The 26,952-nt window shown below is 35.4% G+C and overlaps 1 protein-coding gene across 5 annotated transcripts in view; it reads left to right on the forward strand.

Moving 5' to 3' along the window:
• STAG1 (STAG1 cohesin complex component) overlaps positions 1-26,952 on the forward strand; it is a 455,106-nt gene that overhangs the window by 359,291 nt on the left and 68,863 nt on the right. For all 5 annotated transcript variants that reach the window (XM_059065085.2, XM_067033725.1, XM_067033728.1 and 2 more), the window contains 3 exons: positions 612-719; positions 3,677-3,791; positions 17,923-18,040. In XM_059065085.2, coding sequence (XP_058921068.1) covers positions 612-719; positions 3,677-3,791; positions 17,923-18,040 — 341 coding nt within the window. The remainder of the gene's footprint in view (positions 1-611; positions 720-3,676; positions 3,792-17,922; positions 18,041-26,952) is intronic.

Below are 26,952 nucleotides of genomic sequence, written 5' to 3' on the forward strand. Positions count from 1 at the left end.
TTAATAATCAGGAAATAGATGTTCCCTCTTTGGGAAAAAAATACTTAAAGATACATTCCAGCAAACCAAGAAAAGGTTAAAACTTTAAGAATACATGAATAGAAAGGTGGGAAACTTGTATTAGTAGAGGAGTGGTTATGACCAGTGAATCCATTTTATATAGAAAGAAGACTAAGTAGTATTGTAAATATTGTGATAAACTATAATTTAAAATAGACAATTCTGGAAAGAGTTGCATAGTACAATAGTAATTTAACTCTGTAAAACAGGGGCAAATATATGACCAGTGCCTATTAACAAAAAACTTATGAACATTTAAAGAAATTGAGCTAAACTGGGCTAATATATATCCCAAGGTGTTAATACTCATTGTCCATAGGTGTGTATGGGAAGAAATGTGGACATTTTATTTTCTTGTGTTATCTGTATTTTCTGAATTTTATATAACAATTAAGTGTCTTTTATAGTTAAAGAGAAATATTATATTCAAAGTCAGACTAAAAAGAGAGGAAAATAAAGTCAGCATGTTTGAACTTTTATAAAGAACCTTACAAAATTTTAATCAAGGTAGTAAATATTTTTGGCTCAGTGTTACTTTCTGAATTTTTCAGTGGAAGTGAAGAAGCTCTTTCCAATGAAGACTGTGAAAATGTTTACCACTTGGTATACTCAGCACATCGCCCTGTTGCTGTGGCAGCTGGAGAATTCCTTCACAAAAAGTGAGTTAATTCTCTTTGAAACCAGGTTCCACTTTCATACGTTGTTTTGTCGTTGTTTTACAGTTAATGAAAGAAAGTAGTAGTAACTGAAAACAGTGCTAGAAGTGGCCATTGCCCCAATTTCTGGGGGCTGTCATATTCTCACAGCCTACATGCACATCATGAATCACATCCCTGAGAATGATGTCCCTTGTGATATATTCCTCTGACCTGAAATCTAAAAGGATGGTTCTCAGCTAGTCAGCTTAGTCATGTGAGTGGAGAAAGGAGAAGTGCTTGAAGTTTATAAAGACTCCCCTAAGTAACTGATATTTTATTTCACCAAATTTTTTTCCCTTTTAAAATTCTGAGTTCTCATCTTATCTTGTCAACATTGGTAATCTAAAATTATCCTCAAAACGCCTCCCAAATTTTCATTTTTTTCCATTCTGTCAGGATGAGGATTATTTTAATCAGTAATCCATAATGATGCTAAAAATTATATATGCAGTTACAGTTTAAAAGCAAAATCTCATCTATTTTTTTGACAAAGCGTAGAGCTAGTGAGAGCTTATGAATGTAATTAAACATTCTTATGAAATATATTTTTGATCATGGTCTACTGTATATGTTATATAATTTATTAGTAGATTAATTCATTCTTAAAATGTAAACATATTCTTGGGCAAGGGGATGTTTTGCTTTGTTTTTGTTTTTGTTCATAGATTTAACTTAGTGACTTTGACAGGTGAACCCCAGAAGTGCATTACATGTTGTGATTTGTAATTATGCTAAGCACAGATATAGATCATGCACTGGGCAACTGTTATACATGAATGATTAACTTTGATAATGAGCAGGCCTGGCCCTCCGTCCAGCATCAGCAACTCAGTGCTGCAGCCACAAACTGCTCTTTACTCAGTGGTATCTCTCAAAGTGAGAAAAAGTTGTTTCTATGTGAAAAAATCTGAGGAAGCTGGCTAGTAGGGCATGCTGGTAATGAAAGTGAGGAAGAAAGTCAGAAGTTTTAGGCATGACTTTTAAAATAAGGTATTGACTTTGCCAGTGACTCTGACATCATTGGCTAATAAAGAATAATGCTATTTCCATATTTATCTTGAGGTGTTGTCTATCACAAATATCAAGGGTATACTGTAGTCTTCACTTCCCTTCCTTTTTTATTGTATTCTAGTAATAAATTCTCCTCTGTTCTCTACTTAACTTTTCAAAAAGCTGTGTGTTTTTTTAGAAAGAATTATTGCTTCTATAGTTTCAAAGAAAAGATAAGACTAAAAAGGCTGGTTAGCTACAGAATAGAGGCCATAAACTGGCAGCACTATAATCAGAAAGAGCCTTTGGATATATTTAATTTTATTTGTATTGTGTTTTTGTAAGTTTGAAACACTTGCTAAAGATTTTTAAATTGTAATATTTTACATAAAAATCGACAGATGTAAGCTGCCACTATTTTTTATTTCTTTGTGAAAAGGAAGTCAATTCCTGTGCAAATGAAAGCTTTACTTCATAAGCTTTATGCCCCTGCCCTGGAGATACTCAGTTTGAGAACTTTTGATTCTTAATGATATCTTTCAGCATTTTCCCACCATTTAATATTGTGATCTGTTAAAATCTTAACAAGTAAACTAGCTCCACAATTCCATGATAAAGTTTAACAAAAAAAATGTGTGCGTGCACATAGACTTAGTCTGTTTTTTAGTCTAGTGTATTAAGCTATACCAAGCATCCAAAAAATGGTAAAATGTATCTAAATGAATATTTTAATGTCATTGAAAATTCTACATTTTAATATTAGAAAAATTAATTACTAATTACTCAGTGCCTTATATATAGTGAATGCAATTATTTAAATTTGTACATTTTAGTGTAAAGGACCCTCATACTTTCCATTTGCGCCCCACCTCTGAAAGCCACCCAAATAAACTTTCTCTTAAACCAGTCTGATAGCTGTGTAGATATAGCTTCAAGATAATACTCTAGTCTTCTGTACCCGCTGCCATATACTTTCTTTCCCCTTCCCTCCAAAGCTACTGTTTCTCAGTACTCATTTTCTGCTTGAAATTGGTTTATATTTTATGTCACATGAAGTTTTTCTTATTTTATTCAATTATTTAGCCTCTCATCTGAGAGGCCTACTATGACTTCCATGTCTAAACTAGCACTCTATATCCCTATTCCTAGACCGTTGTATTTCCTTGTAACACCTGAGGTGGTATATATTGATCTACTGTTTATCTCCAACCACTAGAGTGAGAGCTCAATGAGAATAGGGGTTTTGTCTTTGTTCAGTATTATATCCCTTTTACCTGGAGCAATACCTGGGAGTAAGGCACCTGAGTAGTCCTTAAGTTTTGTTAGAATAAGTCTTCTTAGCAAATTAAAATTGTCAAGTCATTTCTTTGCCATATTTTAGAAGTTTTGCCACTAAGTAGTATTTTTATAAATTTAATGTTTCATTTTACTCAATACTGTTGGGTTGGTGAACACTGTTTCTAGGCAATAGGTTAGTAAACAGAAGATAGTGGAAGAACTAAATCATGATTAAAAGTCTGAATTTTTACCATTATTGCTGGAGCCTTTGGTTAAGTTCTGTAATTACATGACTGTAAAATGGATATTTAAGAAAATAGAACTGTATTTAAAATTACATACTTTAGTATCTATCATAGAAAATAAAAAGTTTGTTTTTCATAAAGATTTGAACATTGATTAGTCATCAGTAAAAAAAAGCTTTCTTTTACACTTTATGTATAGTTGAACTGTATGAAATTGTTTGGATCTAACCACTTTTTTGACCTATAAAAACATCAGTTACATACTTGTGTTGAAACAAATCAGTAACCTGATCTCTGATACTATTTCCTTTTTTTAACACTGAAATAATTTATACGTTGAAGGAAAAGACTAAAATTCATATCCATGTAAATTTGTAAAGTTCTTGTTTTGTTACTTATTTCCAGGCTATTTAGCAGACATGACCCACAAGCAGAAGAAGCATTAGCAAAGAGGAGGGGGAGGAACAGTCCAAATGGGAACCTTATTAGGATGCTGGTTCTTTTCTTTCTTGAAAGTGAGGTAAATTTTTAACATACTTCTTTATTTTGTTTTTGTTTTAACGTTAGATTACATTTTAAATAAAATTGTTGTTTAATTCATTGTAATTAACAATATTTTTTAATCAAATGAAGACAAGCCTGTTTCTTACAAAACTGACTCCATGGATATTTTCTTTGGGTATTTTTTTGTCTTTGTTTTTGTTTGGGTTTTTTTTGGCTTTGCCATGTGGCTTGTGGGACCTTAGTTCCCCGAATGGGGATTGAACCAGGGTCCACGGCAGTGAAAGCCTGCATCCTAACCACTGGGACCACCAGGGAATTCCCTGCCTCCATGGATTTGATTTTATGATTATGGAATCAGTACTCTACCTTTTGTGGGAATATATATGCAGGTGTGGATTAACACTGAATATAGACTAGAAATTTTTAAAGTTTTATAGTATTGCATTGTAATACTGCATACGTTTTATTGTTGCTTTTTTTTTTCTTGAATTTTTGCCCATGACTTTTAAATTATATTATTTAGGGAATTCCCTGGCATTTCTGTGGTTAGGACTCTGTGGTTTCACTGCCGAAGGCCCAGGTTCAATCCCTGGTCAGGGAACTAAGATCCTGCAAGCTACGTAGCATGGCCAAAAAAACCCCCCACATTATATTATTTAAACAGTTCATGAACATTGTCAAACTATTAAAACCATTAGTTCTATCTTGTTTGAAAATTATGTTATTTAAGGAGAAAGAAAAACATGAATTTAGATGTAAATTAGTAGTTGTGCAAGTCCATAGCAGTAATTCCATGCGACATTTCCATGTCAGTTTATCAAGTAAACAGTTAACATCCATAACATATTATCTATCTAAATCTGTTTGCGCAAGTGAACTTTGGTTTGCCCACTTAAATGTTCTTTGTTATTAGAACTGTATTTCCTACTGCTGGTTTGACATTGGGGGAATGGCAAACTAAACCTAAAGACCCCCTGAATGAACAAACTTGTTGGCTTATAAGTGAGTGGGAACAGAGTTGCAAAAAATGGTGGTGAAAATCTGGAAATCTAGGACCCTGAACTTTACTTGGGGAAAGAGTATTTTTGGTTTGTATTGGAATGTCCAGAAAGAAGAAAAACTTGAGACTGTATGCTCAAGTTTGAAAGTGCTGGAGAAACCCTGTAGGAATGAGGAATAGAGAGACAAACAGGCAGTCTATAAGAAAATTGAGAGATGTAAGAACTTACTCAGTGGAAAGAGTGGCATTAGGGCAAAGCAGAGCCAGAAAAGTGGTAAAGTGGTGAAGGAATTCCTGTTATCTTTCAAGTGAATTGGGAACAGATAGAGAAAGAATAAAGTCAGAAACAAAACCAGTTGGAGAGTTGCGTTTGAGTAAATGACTTGTTTAAGAATTTAAGAACAGTGTTTTAAATGTGTATACAAATTACGTGGGATCTTGTTAAAATGCCAGTTCTGATTCAGTAGCTCTGGGTTGAGGTATGAGATGCTACCTTTCTAACAAGCTCCTAGTTGATGTTTATTTTTCTGGACCAAAAGTCCAGGGACCACACTTTGCATAGGTTTAAAGGGTTTAAAGCATTATTTTCTTAACAAAGCAAGTGTGGATATATTATGGAGTAAAATACAGATGTTTGTGAATGTGTAAGGTAAAACACTAAGTACTTATAAATATCACACTTGTGGTAGACGATTCAAATTAAATCCTTAGCCCTTTAGGTTTTAAAGAAATGGGATTAAAAGTATTTTGCAACAATCAAGTCATATTTAAAAATTTGACTTTAACAGCAACAGTAATTTCAAAATTTGATAGGGATGAGACACGCATATACTATTTAAACTGCTGAAAAGCTTAGGGAATATGATGATCAGGCTACTTTAACTTGATTATTAATTGAAAGAAAATGTTTTGGATCTCTGAAAGCCCAAGGACTTTACTTCTTGATATATTAAAATCCATAAGTACTTAGTTTTATGCAGTTTCATCTTCTATATAAAGCAATGTGTATTACTGCTCTATATTTCAAATGGTACTGCTGTTTCATGTGTTTGCTGCTGTTTACTAAAGTGTTACACGAACATTAAAATATATTTCCCAGTTCTCCTCTGTGGCATTCTTGTCAGCTGCAAAAGCAACTGCAAATCATACTTAAGGGTTTCTTGTGTACACCTGGAGATGAATGCTTATTAAAGCCATAATCTTATAATATGGTGGGATTCTGATTGTCTTATTCTGAATTCCTCTTGTTTCACTGTAATGTGTGTTTCAGTAATATTTTAAACTCATAAAAAGTTGAATTGAAAGAGACCTTAGAAATCAGAAAGTAGAATAAGTCCAGCTCATAGATGATTACTGATCAGTTAACTAGAATTAACTGAATTGAAAATCATTCCCATTCCTTTGTTTTACTTGGATGTTAAATAGTAACATTTTAGTAATAGAATTCTAAAATGTTGAATTGAGAGGTTTGTAGTCCATGGAGTAGTAGTCCTCTTTTATATGGGAATTATAAGTGAAATGATGGAGATTAAGAGATCTGCCTAAACTGGTTTTTCTTTCCTTTTTAGTAGTCATTGGTTTCAAGTGAAAAAATACCTTGTGTATTTGAGATACATGCCATATAGTAGGATAAATGGTACTTGCATGTGATGAGTCCATATTTCCCTATATGTAGTGTGACCATAATACTTACTGTACAAACTGTGATGCTTTTCAGAGTGACAAGGATGCTATTAATAATTATTCCAAAGCACTAATCATAACCAAGAACATTTCTGGACAATCTAGAAGTATGGTAACTGTCCTTCTAGGCATATGGAATGATGAGGTGCATTATGACAGTAATTTAAAACAGAAAGTTAACAGATATATTATTTATATAACCAGGAAATCTCCCCAGAGTGATAACTTTTGGGGGTTCTTTTTTAATATGTTCTTCAAGCTTCACCAATAACTGGCTCTGCTTCTGCAGAGAATAAAAGCCAATATAAGAGTATTTAGAAATTTTAGGCTTAATAATTTGGAATGGTTATTTGCACTGTAAATGATTTTCCATAAAAGGAATAAGTGTAAGATTCCATTATACAGTGAACTCCTTTAGTGTGTTTAACTATTCAACAGAGAAGTGAGCAGGGCAGGAAAAACATGAGGTAAAATATTTATGAGTAACCTTGAAGACAATTAAAGATAAATGGGAACACACCCAGAAAATTGTAATTAAAGTCACCAGGAAAATGAGATTAGTTTGTTATATACTGGATTAGAGGACACCCTATAAAATAAAATAGATATAGAAAGGTAAAGTTCACCTAGACAATAAATATAATTTTAATTTATGTTATATAATTATACATAAATTTTAATATAATTCTGATCATCTATTTGCTGTACAATAACTCTTTGTCCATTAATGAGCTACCTTTTTTGTTCATCTAATTCCCAAGGAGTACAAAGAATGCTTGCAAATGTCTGATTTTCATTCTGCTTTTATAAAATTATGTTACAAAAAACTGCATTTAGAAAGTGAACTTCTGTGTCATTGTTAGGGTTCCAGATCCTTTTTTTTTAAAAAATAAATTTATTTTATTTATTTGTTTGTTTTTGGCTGCATTGTGTCTTCGTTGCTGCCACAGGCTTTCTCTAGTTGCGTTGAGCAGGGGCTTCTCTTGTCGCAGAGCACGGGCTCCAGGCACAAGGTCTTCAGTAGTTGTGGAGCACAGGCTTAGTTGCGCCGTGACATGTGGGGTCTTCCCAGACCAGGTCTCGAACCTTTGTCGCCTGCATTGGAAGGCAGATTCTTTTTTTTTTTTTAACCATCTTTATTGGGGTATCATTGCTTTACAGTGTTGTGTTCGTTTCTGCTGTATAAAAAAGTGAATCAGCTATACATATACATATATACCCATATCCCATGCCTCTTGCATCTCCCTCCCACCTTCCTATCCCACCCCTCTAGGTGGTCAAAAAGCATGGAGCTGATCTCCCTGTGCTACGCGGCTGCTTCCCACTATCTGTTTTACATTTGGTATTGTATATATGTCCATGCCACTCTCTCACTTCGTCCTAGCTTACCATTTCCCCTCCCCGTGTCCTCAAGTCCATTCTCTACGTCTGCGTCTTTATTCCTATCCTGCCCCTAGGTTCTTCAGAACATGTTTTTTTTTTTATTCCATATATATATATGTGTTAGCATACGGTATTTGTTTTTCTCTTTCTGACTTACTTCACTCTGTATGACAGACTCTAAGTGCATCCACTTCACTACAAATAACTCAATTTCATTCCTTTTTTATGGCTGAGTAATATTTGATTGTATATATGTGCCACATCTTCTTTTTCCATTCATCTGTCCGTGGATACTTAGGTTGCTTCCTTTTCCTGGCTATTGTAAATAGTGCTGCAGTGAACAATGTGGTACATGACTTTTTTTGAGTTATGATTTTCTCAGGGTATATACCCAGTAGTGGCATTCCAGGGTCATATGGTAGTTCTATTTTTATTTTTTTAAGGAACCTCCATACTGTTCTCCATAGTGGCTATATCAATTTACATTCCCACAAACCATGCAAGAGCGTTCCCTTTTCTACACACCATCTCCAGCATTTATTGTTTGTAGATTTTCTACTGATGGCCATTCTGACCAGTGTGAGGTGATACCTCATTGTAGTTTTGATTTGCATTTCTCTAATGGTTAGTGATGCTGAACATCCTTTCGTGTGTTTGTTGGCAATCTGTATATCTTTTTAGGAGAGAAGTCTATTAGATTTTCTGCCCATTTTTGGATTGGGTTGTTTGTTTTGTTGTTGTTGAGCTGCTGGTTTATTTTGGAGATTAATCCTTTGTCAGTTGCTTCATTTGCAAATATTTTCTCCCATTCGGAGGGTTGTCTTTTCATCTTGTTTATGGTTTCCTTTGCTGTGCAATGGCTTTTAAGTTTCATTAGGTCCCATTTGTTTATTTTTGTTTTTATTTCCATTTCTCTAGGTGATGGGTCAAAAAGGATCTTGCTGTGATTTATGTCATAGAGTGTTCTGCCTATGTTTTCCTCTAAGAGTTTTATAGTGTCTGGCCTTATATTTAGGTCTTTAACCACTTTGAGCTTATTTTTGCGTTTGGTGTTAGGGAGTGTTCTAATTTCATTCTTTGACATGTAGCTGTCCAGTTTTCCCAGCACCACTTATTGAAGAGGCTGTCTTTTCTCCACTGTATATTGTTGCCTCCTTTATCAAAGAGAAGATGACCATATGTGCATGGGTTTATCTCTGGGTGTTCTATCCTGTTCCATTGATCTGTATTTCCGTTTTTGTGCCAATACCATACTGTCTTGATTACTGTAGCTTTGTAGTATAGTCTGAAGTCAGGGAGCCTGATTCCTCTAGCTCCATTTTTCTTTCTCAAGAGTGCTTTGGCTATTTGGGGTCTTTTGTGTTTCCACATAAATTGTGAAATTTTTTATCCAGTTCTGTCAAAAATGCCATTGATAGTTTGATAGGAATTGCATTGAATCTGTAGATTGCTTTGGGTAGTATAGTCATTTTCAAAATGTTGATTCTTCCAATCCAAGACCATGGTGTATCTCTCCATCTGTTTGTATCATCTTTAATTTCTTCCATCAGTGTCTTATAGTTTTCTACAAACAGGTCCTTTGTCTCCTTAGGTATGTTTATTCCTAGGTATTTTATTCTTTTTGTTGAACTGGTAGATGGAGGTGTTTCCTTAATTTCTCTTTCAGATTTTTAATCATTAGTGTATAGGAATGCAAGAGATTTCTGTGCATTAATTTTGTCTCCTGCTACTTTACCAGATTCATTGATTAGCTCTAGTAGTTTTCTGGTAGCATCTTTAGGATTCTCTCTGTGTAATATCATGTCATCTGCAAACAGTGACAGTTTTACGTTTCTTTTCTGATTTGGATTCCTTTTATTTCTTTTTCTTCTCTGATTACTGTGGTTAAAACTTCCAAAACTGTGTTGAATAATAGTGGTGAGAGTGGGCAGCCTTGTCTTGTTCCTGATCTTAGTGGAAATGGTTTCAGTTTTTCACCATTGAGAACGATGTTGGCTGTAGGTTTGTCATATATGGCCTTTATTATGTGGAGATAAATTCCCTCTCTGCCTACTTTCTGGAGGGTTTTTATCATAAATGGGTGTTGAATTTTATCGAAAGCTTTTTCTGCATCTATTGAGGTGATATGGTTTTTATCCTTCACTTTGTTAATATGGTGTATCACATTGATTGATTTGCATATATTGAAGAATCCTTGCATTCCTGGGATAAACCCCACTTGATGATGGTGTGTGATCCTTTTAATGTGCTGTTGGATTCTGTTTGCTAGTATTTTGTTGAGGATTTTTGCATCTATGTTTATATTGGCCTGTAGTTTTCTTTTTTTGTGCCATCTTTGTCTCATTTTGGTATCAGGGTGACAGTGGCTTCTTAGAATGAGTTTGGGAGTATTCCTCCCCCTGCTATATTTTGGAAGAGTTTGAGAAGGATAGGTGTTAGCTCTTCTCTAAATGTTTGACAGAATTTGCCTGTGAATCCATCTGGTCCTGGGCTTTTGTTTGTTGGAAGATTTTTAATCACAGTTTCAATTTCAGTGCCTGTGATTGGTCTGTTTATATTTTCTATTTCTTCCTGGTTCAGTCTTGGAAGGTTGTACTTTTCTAAGAATTTTTCCATTTCTTCCACATTGTCCATTGTATTGGCATATAGGTGCTTGTAGTAATCTCTCATGATCCTTTGTACTTCTGCAGTGTCATTTTGTTACTTCTCCTTTTCCATTTCTAATTCTGTTGATTTGAGTCTTCTCTGATTTTTTCTTCATGAGTGTGGCTAATGGTTTATCAATTTTGTTTATCTTCTCAAAGAACCAGCTTTTAGTTTTATTGATCTTTGCTATTGTTTCCTTCATTTCTTTTTCATTTATTTCTGATCTGATCTTTATTTCTTTCCTTCTGCAAACTTTGGGGGGTTTTTTGTTCTTCTTTCTCTAATTGTTTTAGGTGTAAAGTTAGGTTGTTTACTTGAGCTTCTTCTTGTTTCTTGAAGTAAGATTGTATTGCTATACACTTCCCTCTTAGAACTGCTTTTGCTGCATTTGTTTATAGGTATTTTTTTATTTGTTCAGTGATCTCTTGGTTATTTAGTAGCATATTGTTTAGCCTTCCTTTGTTTGTACTTTTTACTGTTTTTTTCCTGTAATTGGTATTTGGTCTTATAGCAAAGTTGTTGGAAAAGATACTTGATTCGATTTCAGTTTTCTTAAATTTACCAAAGCTTGATTTGTGACCCCAAATATGGTATATCCTGGAGAATGTTTCGTAAGCACTTGAGAAGAAAGTGCATTAGGTTGTTTTTGGATGGAATGTCCTGTAAATAACAATTAAGTCCATCTTGTTTAATGTATCATTTAAAGCTTCTGTTTCCTTATTTATTTTCATTTTGGATGATCTGTCCATTGGTGAAAGTGCGGTGTTAATGTCCCCTACTATTATTGTGTTACTGTCGATTTCCCCTTTTACGGCTGTTAGCATTTGCCTTATGTATTGAAGTACTCCTATGTTAGGTGCATAAATATTTATAATTGTTATATCTTCTTCTTGGATTGATCCCTTGATCTTTATGTACTGTCCTTCTTTGTCTCTTGTAATAGTCTTTATTTTAAAGCCTATTTTGTCTGATATGAGAATTGCTACTCCAGCTTTCTTTTGATTTCCATTTGCATGGAATATCTTTTTCCATGCCCTCACTTTTAGTTTGTGTGTCCCTAGGTCTGAACTACATCTCTTGTAGACAGCATATATACAGGTCTTGTTTTTATATCCATTCAGCCAGTCTGTTTCTTTTGGTGGGAGCATTTAATCCATTTACATTTAAGGTAACTATTGATATGTGTGTTCCTATTACCATTTTCTTAATTATTTTGGGTTTGTTATTGTAGGCCTTTTCCTTCTCTTGTGTTTCCTGCCTAGAGAAGTTCCTTTAGCATTTGTTGGAAAGCTGGTTTTGTGGTGCTGAATTCTCATAGTGTTTGATTGTCTATAAAGGTGTTAATTTCTCAGTCGAATGTGAATGAGATCCTTGCTAGGTAGAATAATCTCAGTTATAGGTTTTTCCCTTTCATCATTTTAAATATGTCCTCCCACTCCCTCCTGGCTTGCAGAGTTTCTGCTGAAAGACCAGCTGTTAACCTTATGGGGATTCCCTTGTATGTTATTTGTTGCTTTTCCCTTGCTGCTTTTAATATTTTTTATTTGTATTTAATTTTTGACAGTTTGATTAACATGTGTCTTGGCGTGTTCCTCTTTGGATTTATCCTGTATGGGACTCTCCGTGCTTCCTGGACTTGATTGACTATTTCCTTTCCCATGTTATTGAAGTTTTCCAGTATAATGTTTTCAAATATTTTCTCAGTCCCATTTTGTCTTCTTCTTCTGGGACCCCTATAATTCGAATATTAGTGCGTTTAATGTTGTCCCAGAGGTCTCTGAGACTGTCCTCAATTCTTTTCATTCTTTTTTCTTTTTTCTGCTCTGCAATAGTTATTTCCACTATTTTATCTTCTAGGTTACTTATCCGTTCTTCTACTTCCGTTATCCTGCTATTTATTTCCTTCTAGAGAATTTTTAATTTCATTTATTATGTTGTTCATCATTGTTTGTTCGCTCTTTAGTTCTTCTAGGTCCTTGTTAAATGTTTCTTTTATTTTCTCCATTCTATTTCCAAGATTTTGGATCATCTTTACTGTCATTACTCTGAATTCTTTTTCAGGTAGCCTTACTATTTCCTCTTCATTTGTTTGGTGTGGTGGGTTTTTACTTTGCTCCTTCATCTGCTGCATATTTCTCTTTCTTCTCATTTTACTTAACTTGCTGTGTTTCAGGTCTCCTTTTCACAGGCTGCATGTTCATAGTTCCTGTTGTTTTTGGTGTCTGCCCCCAGTGGGTAAGGTTGGTTCACTGGGTTGTGTAGGTTTCCTGGTGGAGGGGAGTAGTGCCTGTGTTCTAGTGGATGAGGCTGGATTTTGTCTTTCTGGTGGTCAAGACCATGTCCCTTGGTGTGTTTTGGGGTATCTGAACTTATTATGACTTTAGGCGGCCTCTCTGCTAATGGGTGGTGTTGTGTTCCTGTCTTGCTAGTTGTTTGGCATGGGGTATCCAGCACTGGAGCTTGCTGGTTCTTGAGTGGAGCTGGGTCTTCATGTTGATACAGAAATCTCTTGGAGAGCTCTTGCCGATTGATATTACATGGGGCCGGGAGGTCTCTGTTGGTCCAGTGTCCTGAACTTGGCTTTCCCACCTCAGAGGCTTAGGCCTGACACCCGGCCGAAGCACCAAGACCCTGTCAGCCACATGTACCTGTGGCAGGATGGTTTTCCCTATTTCCACTACACACACCTAGTCTGATAGTGAGCCCACCTCCTACAGAGCGAAGTGCTGACCAATGGCACAGACCCCCAGGGGGATGTGGCAGGAGGTCAGGCTGAGTGAGTCCACTGACCTGCATATATCTGGACACTGGGTTGCTAGTGTTGGAGCATCTCCTGCAGAGGCAGGGGCAGGGGGCAGCTGTGGCTCACCAGGTGGACAATGACACTGGCAGCAGAAATTCTGGGAAGTACTCCTTGGCATGAACCCTCCCAAGGTCCACCATTAGCCCCACCAAAGAGCTTGGCAGGTGGATTCTTAGCCACTGTGCCACCAGGGAAACCCTCCAGATCCTTTTGAATACCAGGGGTTTTTTTATAGCCATTGAGAATGCTTCAAAGCCTTCCTTATAGCTTCATCTTTTGCTACCGATAGAAGGTCCTTGGTAAGAAATGTCTGAAAGGTGATTGTAACCTTTTACCCTATTGGCCACGATAAAAATTTTTTTTTCTCAGACATGGATCTTTTCTTGTAGAGATTTGAGAGTAGCAAGTTATGTGGCCATCACACATGCCCCAAGACAGGAAGACTGTATCATAAATATTATATCAAGCCAGTTCCTGACAGACCATGTTATACTGATTGTTGTCGCTAATACTGGTGAATTTGAAACTCTTAATCAGAAAATGGACCAACACATTATCATGTCCTGCTGGTATACACATTGAGTTTGAAACAAGTGGTTATTGGTGTTAACAGAAAGCAGTCTACTAAGCCACCACCTTACAGTCAGAAAGAGGAAATGCTCAAAGAAGTTAGCATGTATATTGAGAGTATACACACAAAAAATTTCTATAACAATGACAACATTCTTGAGTTAAATTTTAATATGCCTTGATTTAAGGCATAGAAAGGCATCCTTTAAAATGCCAATGCTAGTGAAATTATACTATTGAAAGCCTTGAATTGTGCCAGCAACTCATACAACTGAAAACCTCATGATAAAAAAGTCAGGATGAATGAGATATCACCAGTTGACCAGGACAGTGAAGAATTTGTGGAAACTGTAAAGTAAATGACTGTGAATTCCAGTTGCGTTAAGTAACCCATACCTCCACAGGAGACAAAAAGAGGGAAAATTTTTTCGAGATTTTCTGATAGAAATCTGAAATACATTAAAGATCAGAGCAACAAAGGCTGGTGAAGGAGTAAGCTATCAGTAGTAATTAAGTGTCTTCTCTTTAGAGGAGCTTATTCCTCACTTCAGAAATGCTGGTCCAGGCATTTGGGATGTGGACAGTGATCTGAGAAGCAAAGTAGTGAATACATACCCCAGATATGTATGGCCATCAGTAGGGAGAGGGAACTTCTGCACTCAAAATGCAAAGTGCATACCTACAATTAGAGGGAAAGCCTACCTGATTATAGATCCCCCTTTTCCACTTTCCTACACAACCAAGGAAGCCAGGCCCTTGCAACCAGATTCAAGAAAAGGATTCTAGCTACCAGTATTCTTGAGTGTGGACTCATTAATATATATATACTGGCAACCAAGAAACACTGAAACTTGAAAAAAATCAATATCATGAAAAAGAAGCACAAGGCCCAACATACTGATGATTTTTTTTTAAATTTTAGGTATTTTAGGTATCTATTTTTTATCTATTTACTATTTTTGGCTGAGTTGGGTCTTCATTGCTGCATGCGGGCTTTCTCTAGTTGAAGCAAGCAGGGCCTACTCTTCATTGCGGTGCATGGGTTTCTCACTGTGGAACACAGGCTCTAGGCGCACAGGCTTCAGTAGTTGTGTCGCTCAGACTAAGTAGTTGTGTCTCGCTGTTCTAGAGCGCAAGTTCAGTAGTTGTGGTGCGTGGGCTTAGTTGCTCTGTGGCATGTGGGATCTTCCTGGACCAGGGCTTGAACCCGTGTCCCCTGCATTGGCAGGTGGATTCTTAACTACTGCGCCACCAGGGAAGCCCGTGATGAAAATTTTTGATTAATGCCCCAAATATAAGAAGAAGCAATTATGAAAGAGGAAGAGGCTTCTTAGAAATTAAAAACATGAATTCCAAAATGTAGGTGAGAGGTGTATTATTAAATGACCTGAATAGACATAACCAAACATTGGGATTTTTGCAGGAAGTAGTGCAAAAGAGGAAAGAAATGAAAAGTATGAGAGAAAAATTAAGAGACAGGGAGTACAGATTAAGAAAGTTTATTATATTATCTAGTAGAAACTCTGTGAAGAAAACAGAGAGAATGGAGGGGAGGAACTAATCAAAGGATAGGCAATTAAAATGTTTACTACCTATGTATCCTATATGCAGGGTATTACTTGAGGGTGTTTTCTAGCAAAATGAAAAATGGATGCAATAAAAGGAAAATAAGGAATATAAGAAATATTGATGAGCAAATAAATCTGAAAAAAATTAGAACTAAGCCTAAATAATATAGTTGTGAAGCTTAAGGCAGGTGTCTGAAAATTATTTTTGGTGATCTTGGTGATGGAAAAAATATGTTAGAAAATAAAACTCTGCAGGAAGCACAGCTTTAAAAAAAAAGAAAATATCATCAGGAAAACACAGGGAAGTAGATGCCAACATCTGTAATCTCAATAAATGTAAATAGACTAACATGCTTTATTAAAAATGCAGATTGTCATTTAGGGTTGAAATAAAGAAATTAAAATGTTTACAAACACACCTTAATTAAAAATTTAACACAGGAAGTAAACAAACTGGATAAATGCTGGTTGTAGTTAACAAAGGCTTACAAAAAGCTGAAAGGACAATATTATATAAGATAAACCAGAATTGAGGACCAAAAACATTAAGAGGGACAGAGAGGACATTTATAGAAGGTATAATCCACCAAAAATATAATTGTGAACTTTTTTATACCTATTCTACAGGCATGTTTAAGTATGTCAGGCATAAAAACAAAGTTTATTCAGCATAGGGGTTTTTTTAAAAATTTTGGTGACATAACAGAATTTACCATTTTAACTATTATTAAGTGTACTCTTCATAGGTATTAAGTACATTCACATGGATGTGCAGCTGTCACTGCCATCGATCTCCAGAACTTTTTCAAAATTTTCCTACATTGAAACTCTGTACCCACTAAATAATAACTCAATTTCAGCATAGGCTTAATAGCCTATTTTTTGAAACTATTGGTTTTTCTGTTTTCTGCTGTTAATTTTCATTTTTGACACCAGATTGTGTACTACTTGTGCTTGTCACTGTTGGAATGATGTTACTTATGGTGTAGGGATATTTTCCTAGGATATGTGATTTAGAAAGTTTGAATAGACCTGGCTGCAAACCTTTGTCCATCTTCTTCCTTAAGCAGAGATGCTAATCAATATTATCTACTCTGGCTTTGACAAAAAACATTGGGAAACTGTGGAGTGTTGTGTGTGTATACATGTGTACGTAGTTTTCCTGAGGCATTTCAGAAGACAGAATGTGAGATTTGAAATGCAGTGGAAATGAAGTATAGAATTCAAGAGGTCAAATGAGGCAGAGCTTTAAATAGATCATCAAAATTTTCATAGAAGTTAAGAATAATGGTAGAATTAGGAATGAGGAAGAAAAGCAACTCACGTGCCAAATATGCTAAGATATCAGTAGATAATCAATAGGTCTACCAAGGTGACTTTCACACATTTTCAGGCCACTCCTCATGATGCAAAAACCATTTTCTCTCACAAATACAAGAACATATAACCGAAATATGAAATAGTACTTAACATTCTGTGTGCTATACACTCATTTTTAGAATAGGTATAAAAAAGTTCACAATTATATTTTTGGTGGATTATACCTTTTATACTTATCCTCGCTGTTTCATTTCTTTGAAACTTTGGTCTCAATACATTAAATTATTTTAACAGCCAGTGAATGGGTTGCAATGTAAAGTTTGAATGTGGTTTAGCTGGTTGTCATTAGACTCAGAGGTGGTAGAACTTTTATGCAAGAGTAGAGAAGTTAATTGTAAGTAGCAGAAACCAGAACATGGCCAACACTTCTACTTACCTTTTCTAAAGAACTTTACTAAAGTAATTAATGTTCTTCACAGTTCAGTGACTGACAGGTGGTAAAGCATTCCATGTGAAATGTTTGTTGAGGAACTTGAGAGTGTTGTTTACTGTGGGAACATAGGTTCCAAAGAAAATTGTCAAGAGTAATGAGCAGCAAAAAGTGGAGGTGAGGTGAGATGGGGAATTCATTGAGTTAAGTGGAAATGAGAGTGGAAAAACAAAGAGGTGGAGTAACTTACATTTTGACCTTAACCAAATAACAAAGATTAAAAGTAAGGCTGGTACCAAAGTGTCAAATGGACTTCTGAGAGAAAGTAATTCATTTTCTTAAAAAAAAAAAAAAAAAAAGATCATTGTAGAGAAAGACAAAGAGTAATGAAAAGTACCCTAAATCCAGCTTATAACTTCAGGAAAATTGTTTACTAGTTGTACTCTCAGTTTCTTCATCAATATATGATGTCATTGAACTAGGAGATTTTTAACCTTACTACTATTTTAAAATGATTAAGTCTATATATTGCATCCCCATTATCAACAGTGGAATGCAAATGTGTTTGTATGCATGTATGTATGTATGTATGTATGTATATATATACATAGTTCTCTAAGTGGCTCTTGGAAACATTCTGACCAAGCAGCTTTAGTTATGAAGAAAATGGCTTAATAACTCAATATATTATTACTGGTTTCTTCATTAAATGTTCTTCAATCATATTTGATTTGTTGTTTTTAGTTACACGAACATGCTGCCTACTTGGTGGACAGTTTGTGGGAGAGCTCTCAAGAACTGTTGAAAGACTGGGAATGTATGACAGAATTGTTATTAGAAGAACCTGTTCAAGGAGAGGAAGGTATAGTATTTCGATAAGTTGATTTACATATTGTTTTGGGTTTGCATTAATTATCATACCACCCTGTATAGATCACTCTTACAAATGAGTAGATACAAGCGTACTGTGTGTCTTTTTTTGCAAAGAGAACAGTTTGTTTCCTATAACAAGCAAGGATATCTCAATAGTGTATAACATCTTTCTGTATTAGGACTACTACCATTCATGCCACACAAGTTTTTTAAATCCTATAAATGTCATGTACCATTCAAAAAAGTTTTCTTTATGCTGATTTGAGACACAAAGTACTGACATACTTAATGTAAAAAGAAAAGCACATGCAGAATCTTTTTGCTATGTATTTGTACTTAACCTTTCACATACAATGATTTAATTAGACCACAATCATCCCCTTTTGTTATATCTTTTTAAAAATTAAAATAAAGTCACTTACCTAGCTATTCAAGAAATAGGGAGAAATAATTGCTGTATTGATAATTTCTGAAGTATGCATCTTATATTACACTTTGTGTAATAACATGAACAGCAAAATGGATATGTATACTTAATAAAGCGTTTATATTCTAAAAGATTATATGAATATTAGCTCCTTAAAACTAGCAGTGCTTTTTCCTCTGTATAGCTTGTTTTTCAATCTAGCCCACAACAGTAGTTTAAAGAAATACTATTTCATTTAATCCATACAGAGTCCTAAAATGTAGATGATACCTTGATGTAAGTGAGGCTTGTAATGAACTAAACATGGACTTCAGAATCAAAAGAAACAGATTCAGATTTCTAACTCTGTCCTTTGTGACTTATGTCCTCATTTTTTCTGCTCCTTAGCTTCCTTTTCTTTATAACATAGGGATTCTTTTTCTTATTTACCTTATTGTTGTTGTGAGGATTAAATGAAATAGTATACTATTGATTCCCTATTCTGTTTCCCCTGCTTTTCTGTGTCATTCAACCCTGTGGGTTATAAGAGCGGAATGAGCCATCACCTACAGTAGATTACCTAAACAGTATAGTGACCATCCCCCAGTGTTCTTTCCAAGCAGTGATGCTAATTGGTATTATCTGCTCTGGCTTTGACCAAATTCAGTGAGAGAACCAATAGCTATGCATCATACCCAAATACACTCCAGTAAACTGGCTGAAATCGCTTCTTTTAAATTCAAGATATTTGCCTCACAACCTCATTCTCCCCCCCCCCATTCTTAATCTGTAACACAAATCCTTCCCCAAAATTTCCCAGACCTTCTTTCAAGGTAGAATTTATTATAGTATATTTGACCCCACCTCTGATTATTGTTTACTATATTTGCATGTGCTTTTTTTCCCTCCATACCTTTGGTAAGAAACAGGTCTATTATGAAGTTGACAGGACCTTCTGCCCAGTAGGTCAAACTCTCACCTGTACTCTGGATTCCTTTCACTTTTGAAGTAATCAGAGGAACATGAACATACATTCTACATTGTCTTTATTTTGCTCATACATGTTCCTGCTAAGTTCACTGACCTCATAAATCTGTTTCTAACTAATCTTAATATTTTCTCTAGTAAAATCAATTTCCTTTCTAATCACTACAGCCCAGTCAACACTTGAGCAAAATGCTTGACTTAATATTTAATAGTACATTTCATCCATTTTCCTTCCTTGCTTGTGGCCATAGAATCAGCAAATTATCAGAGTAGGCTAGAGCTTCTTATTTATGATTCCAGGCCATTTTTCTTTTTGTCAAGTATGCTCTATAAGGTTATTTCCAAGGAGAAGGGAAGCAGTGGACATAATAAATTAAGGGAAGAAGAGCCAAGGTGCTATGATTTGGTATTATTAACTTTTTACTCTCATTTAAATAAGATGTGTCAGTTAGAAAATAGTAATTACTCTGTCCATTAGTCATCAAGGTGTTCTAGATGGATCTACCTTCTTAAAATAACTATGTATTATTAGGTTTTCTTTGTGGTTTACGTTTAGTTGACATTGGGTTTAACTTTCAGTCAAGAGATTGGTTAGGTTTGGTTTCATTTGGTTTAGCTTGGTTTGGTTGGTTTGATTTTAGCTAGAAAAGTTGGTTGTAAAACGGGGAAAAAAATTTAAGTCAGCCACAGTTTTAGGGTATGATTGAATCTGGGAAGGCAAGGCTGGAGAATTTATGTGTAACAAGTCCAGGACCGTTTTGAAATTATGATTCAACTTTTTTTCATACATTTGGCCATATGTTTGCTGTGCCACATATAAGCTCTGGTATGGAATGGTATCCAAGTCAATATTCTGAGCTACTATTTTGCTATATTTTATGATAACAAAATGCCATTAGTGATTTACTTATTTCCTTAAGACTAATTAGAAATTAAGTTATACTTTACATAAGTGAAGTATAATAGATATTCCAGGGGATGAAAGTCTAGTTAGCAGTTGCAAATATAGGACTAAAATTTGGGAAAACAGACACATTGTCAAAGACTACCAATAGCAATTTAAATCAAAACTGCTATATATCAGAACAAAATTATCACTCGAAAAGATACATGCACCCCTGTGTTCACAGCAGCACTATTTGCAGTAGCCAAGACATGGAAATAACCTAAATGTCCATCAACAGATGAATGGATAAAAAAGATGTGGTACATATGTACAGTGTACTATTCAGCCATAAAAAAGAATGACTTAATGCCATTCGCAGCTACATGGATGGACCTAAAGATTAATATACTAAGTGAAGTACGTCAGAAAAAAAAAACAAATACCATATGATATTATATATGGAGTCTAAAATATGACACACATGAACTTATCTACGAAACAGAAATGGACTCATAGACGTAGAGAATAGACTTGTGGTTGCTGGTCGGGGGAGGGGGTTGGATTGGGAGTTTGGGACTAGCAGATGCAAACTATTATATGTAGAATGGATAAACAACAATGTCCTATTGTATAGCACAGGGAACTATATTCAATATCCTGTAATAAACCATGATGGAAAAGAAAAATAATAACAAATCACAGCTGCTGTAAGACTGCCTTGCAGTGTTTTTAAGGGACAGGGTTTTTCCGGTGTGTATGTGTATTCTACAGCAAAATCAAATTGCTGGATAAATTTTTAGTGTAATGTGAAGGTCTGGGTAACAAGTAATCAGGCAAAAACAGGGCCATAACTAAGTCATTTAACTTCTCTGGATCTTAGCTTCTTCATTTATTAAGAAAAGGCTCTTTGATTAGATAAATGTATGTGATCATTTCTTTTTGTTTTTTTAAACAGTTTTTGAAACATTTGATAGCTTGCAGAGAAAGCTAATGATTTCTTTTTAAAAAATATATTTATTTTTATTTATCTTTGGCTTTGTTGCGCACCGGCTTTCTCTAGTTGTGGCGAGTGGGGGCTACTCATCATTGCAGTGCACAGGCTTCTCATTGCAGTGGCTTCTCTTGTTGCGAAGCACGGGCTCTAGGAACGTGGGCTTTGGTAGTTGTGGCACGTGGGCTCTAAAGCACAGGCTCAGTAGTTGTGGCACATGGGCTTAGTTGCTTTGTGGCATGTGGGATCTTCCCGGACCAGGGTTTGAACCGTGTCCCCTGCATTGGCAGGCAGATTCTTAACCACTGCGCCACCAGGGAAGCCCTGTGATCATTTCTAATGCTAGAATTCTGTGATCCAGTTGATGGGTGAAGTAATGTTTATAAGTGGAATTCTTCAAGTAGGGAATCATTAATTCACTTATAATTTTAAAATATTTATTGACCACCTTCTATGTGCTGTTATACTAAGCACTGAGGGTGTAGTCTTAAACAAGGTCAGCTCACTGCCCATATGGAACTTAACATTCAAGTGGGGAAGGCAGACCAAAACTAAATGGTCAGAATAATTTCAAAAGTTAATAAGTATCTGTGATGGATAATAACAGTAAGAAGGGGTCCATCTTTAGACTGAATCCCAAAAGGAAGATCTCTCTAAGGAGGCCACCCATGAGCCAAGAATCTAAAGGATATGGGGGCTAGCCATGGGAAGTGTCAAAAAAGAGCTGCCTAGATAGAGGAAATAGCAATTGCAGAGTATCTGAAGCATGAATGATATTGTTATATTCCAGGAGCTGCAGTAGCTTGAGCACAGTGGGCCAGTGGCACTACATGAGATAGAGGCAGAGGCCTGATGATGTAGAACATTTAAGTCCGTAAGTGGATTTATTTAGTTCATTCTAAGTGTAATAGGGAGCCACTGAATGATTTTAAACAGGGGAGGGATGTGATCAAATTCGTATTAAAAAAAATGCTTTTTCTCACCATGGTTTGGAGTGGTCTCTATGGGATATGATAAAAATATAAAAGATGAAAATAGATTATAGAAAGAAAAAGCACATGGTGAGTTTTAAAGATTGTGGATAGGAAGGGGACAAAAGCAGGAACAGCAAGAAAGAGTGAGAGCAAGCTATATAAAAAGGATAGTAAGAGTTCATTGTACGCTATAGAAGGCCCAGTAAAGAGGGTGTTCAAGAGAGCTATGGTTAATAATATCACATATTGCAGAGGAGAAAAAGGACTATGCAGAGACCATCAGCTTTAAGTGAAGATTTACGTTGTTGGTGACTTTTTAGTGTTTCTTTTCAGTGATATTAAGGAGAAAATTCAGAGTTCAGGGTGATAAGACTGAAATCAATAATGAGAAAATGGAGATGATGTGTAAAGAGGTTTCTGAAGACTTAGAAAGTTGTGTAGGTATTTGGTAATTCATAGTGCGAACAGCCACCCTTTCCTTTCTATCATTGTGGCTGTTTGGCTCTTGTCTGTGGCTTAGAGCTTGCTTTGTTTTCAGTTTTATTATTTGGTTTTGCTGTTTTATCCCCAAAGAGATTTCAGTTAAATTTCAAAAGTTTTGAGTTTACCATATCTGAATTGATGGTTTCAAATTGTAAACTAATAAAATTGATGGCATTGGACACTGTATAAGGTTGAGTTTTTCTTCAACACTACTGTATGGATTTTAGTGTATAACAGTGGAATGTTTCTATACTAGATAAGTTTTTCTCTCCTCACTTTCCATAGAACTAGATTTTTTTCATAAATAATAGAAAATGCATTTAGTTCATAGACAATCTTGTCATTCCTCTGTCCCCAGCCAAATTGAAAAAAATATGAAATTCTAGAATTATAAAATAGAAACTTGATTGTTTTATTGGATCAGGGAGTATAAATAGAAAGCTAAAACTGTTTCTTGTGGTTTTCCTAAGACAAGCTAAAGTTCATGTGCTTTTTCCTATCACAATTAAGATGTGAAACAAAAAATGATTGAATTAAGATGTACATACATATTTCTGTTCAGGATGATTTTGGTACAGAATAAGAGATAAAATGTTATGTCTTTGTTTGCCTTTTCATTGCTATTGTCCCAGTTTATTTTGAAATAATCAGTATAAACTTCTCAATTTCTAAAGCTTAACATTTTTTTTCTTTTAATTTATGCATAGTTCTGTCTCTATAATCCCCACATCTTTTGGTCTTTTTTTTAAAAATTGGTCTTTAACATAAATAAGTATACAGAGAAAAGAACAGAGAAGGAGAGAGGGAGACAGAAAGATAAAATTAAACTATTCAAATTAGTCTCAAAAATATATCTTTAAAAATACATAGGAATAAATTCAACAAGAAAAGTACAGAATCAGTGTGAAGAAAATCATAATGTTTCATTAAATAATGTCAAATAAGATATCATAAATGAAGAGCTATATCATGTTCCTGGCCGAAAAGATTATTAGAATGTCAGTTCTTCCCAGTGTAATGTATAATTTTCTTAAAAATACCAGTTCAAATTCCAGTAGGTTTGAGAGAGTTCTGGGAGGTGAGAGAAGGAACTAAGCAAAATGATTTTAAAGTTTATATAGACTGGGACTTCCCTGGTGGCACAGTGTTTAAGAATCTGCCTGCCAACGCAGGGGACACAGATTCGAGCCCTGGTTCAGGAAGATCCCACATGCCTTGGAGCAACTAAGCCCGTGCGCCACGACTACTAAGCCTGCTTTCTAGAGCCTGTGAGCCACAACTACTGAGCCTGCGTGCCACAGCTACTGAAGCCTGTGCTCCCAGAGCCTATGCTCCTCAACGAGAAGCCCACGCACCGCAACAAAAAGTAGCCCCCTCTCGCTGCAACTAGAGAAAGCCTGCGCACAGCAACTAAGACCTGATGCAGCCAAAAAGAAAAAAAATACATAAATTTATTTTCTTAAAAAGTTTATTACATAGACTGAGTGAAGTAAGTCAGATAGAGAAAGACAAATATCATATGATATTGCTTATATGTGGAATCTAAAAAAAAGGGTACAAATGAACTTATCTACAAAACAGAAAAAGAGTCACAGACATAGAAAACAAATTTATGGTTACCAGGGGGGTAGGTGGGGGAGGGATAAATTGGAAGATTGGGATTGACATATACACTCTACTATATATAAAATAGATAACTAATAAGGACCTACTGTATAGCACAGGGAACTCTACTCAGTACTCTGTAATGGCCTATATGGGAAAAGAATCTAAAAAAGAGTGCATATATGTATAACAGATTCACTTTGCTGTACACCTGAAACTAACACAGCATTGCAAATCAACTATACTCTAATAAAAATTAAAAAATAAAAGTATATGTAGAATTTTAAGCTTATTTTTAAAAGGTGGTATAGCATAGTGCTTAAGAACATAGACCTTGGAGTCAGACTACCTGGGTTCATATCTTGGCTCTACTACTGAGTGCTTTGAAAAGTTATTTAACCTCTCTGTGGCTCATTTTCCCGATCTGCAAAGTGTGAGGACATTAATTCCTATCTCTTGGAATTGTTTTGGGGATAAAACAAGTAAATACATATAAATTACTTATAACTGTGCCTTACACATAGAATATACTTAATTGTTTGCTACTAGCTTTATAGAAATTAGAAATTTTTTAGGAAAAGGACTAGATAAGGGAAATTTGTTCAACTAAATATTCAAATTAGTTGAATTAAATTACACATTAAGGTATATTATAACATTATAAAGCTGTTATAATCAAAACAGTGTGTCCTTGTAATAGAAAAATAGATTAGTGAAACTAAATAAAGAATCCAGAAATAGATCTAAGTATATATAAGCACCTAAAACATGTTTAAAGGTGACATTTCAAATAAACCAGGGAAAGCTGGTTTTATTTAATAATGGTAGAGGCATAATTGGCTGCTCATCTGGTGGGAATAAACAGACTCATACTTGATACTATCAGCAGAAATAAATTTCAGACAGATTAAAGATGTAAAAGCAAGCAACAGATGGAGACAGAGAGAGAAAAAATATATTTCTATCATCTCTAGGAGAAAGGAGATCTTTGAAAGCAATACAAGAAACCCAGAAGCCTTTTTTTTTTTTTATCATCAGTATGAGATGATAGATGTGTTAACTAAGCTTACTGGGATAATCATGTCACAATATATATAAGTTAAATCATTATGCTGTACAACTTAAACCTATATTGTATGTCAGTTATCTCTCAAAAAAACTGGAAAGAAAAGAGAAATCTGAAAGCCATAAAAAAATTAGTACAGATATGACTTTGTAAAAGTTAATAATTTCTGACAAAAGATACCATGAGGAGTCTAAAAACAAAAGAACAAACTGGGAGAAAATATTTGCATCATTTAAGACAAAAGTTAGGGACTTCCCTGGTGATGCAGTGGTTAAGAATCCACCTGCCAGTGCAGGAGACATGGGTTCAATCCCTGGTCTATTAAGATCCCACATGCCATGGAGCAACTAAGGCCATGCGCCACAACTACTGAGCCTGCGCTCTAGAGCCCGTGCACCAAAACTGCTGAGCCTGTGCTCTAGAGCCCGTGCACCACAACTACTGAGCCTGCACTCTAGAGCCCATGAGCCACAACTACTGAGCCTGCATGCCACAACTATTGAAGCCTGTGTGCCTAGAGCCCGTGCTCCACAATAAGAGAAGCCACTGCAATGAGAAGCCCGTGCATTGCAACGAAGAGTAGCCCCCACTTGCCACAACTAGAGAAAGCCCACGCACAGCAACAAAGACGCAACACAATCAAAAATAAATAAATAAATTTTTTTAAAAAAAAGGAATCCAAGAAAGGTGAATAACAATAGAAAAATTAGCAGAGAATAAACATTAAAAATCTCCAAAAAAAATTTTAAACTAATAAACAAGAAAATACACTCCACTAATTAGTAGTTAGGCAGGAGCAAAATAACATACCATTTTCAATCATTGGATTGGTAAACATTAAAGGGACTTAAAACATCAAATGCTGGCAGGGATATGAGGAACCAAACATTCTCATCATTGCAGTTGGAGGTGTGGATTGCAGTAAGTAACCTTTTTTTTTCCTTTTTTTGCGGTATGCGGGCCTCTCACTGTTGTGGCCTCTCCCTTTGCGGAGCACAGGCTCTGGATGCGCAGGCTCAGAGGCCATGGCTCACGGGCCCAGCCGCTCCGCGGCATGTGGGATCTTCCCGGACCGGGGCACAAACCCATGTCCCCTGCATCGGCAGGCCGACTCTCAACCACTGCTCCCCCAGGGAAGCCCAAGTAACCTTTCTGATTTGTCAGTACTAAGATTTTAACCTTTGAGTCATTACTTCCTCTCTTGAAATTTATTCTACAGAAATAAAAGTATCAGTTACATAAATATATGTGTACTTATGATATTTATTACTGCATTGTTTATAAACATGACAAAAATTTTGGGAAAATTTTCATGTTAATAAGAGAAGGATGAATAAATTGTGGAACACAAATTATGTAATAACTTGTAATTATTTAACATAATTGTACATGTCGTGACTTGAAAGATATTCAAAATCTCTTGTTAATTTTTTGAAAAGATATAGCATGTTCTTTTTTTTGCTAAAAATAAAAGAAAGATATATGAGCTTTGAAGTGATATAG

Source organism: Kogia breviceps, chromosome 5 (assembly GCF_026419965.1).
Source record: "Kogia breviceps isolate mKogBre1 chromosome 5, mKogBre1 haplotype 1, whole genome shotgun sequence".
In the NCBI taxonomy this organism is placed as follows: Eukaryota; Metazoa; Chordata; class Mammalia; order Artiodactyla; family Physeteridae; genus Kogia; species Kogia breviceps.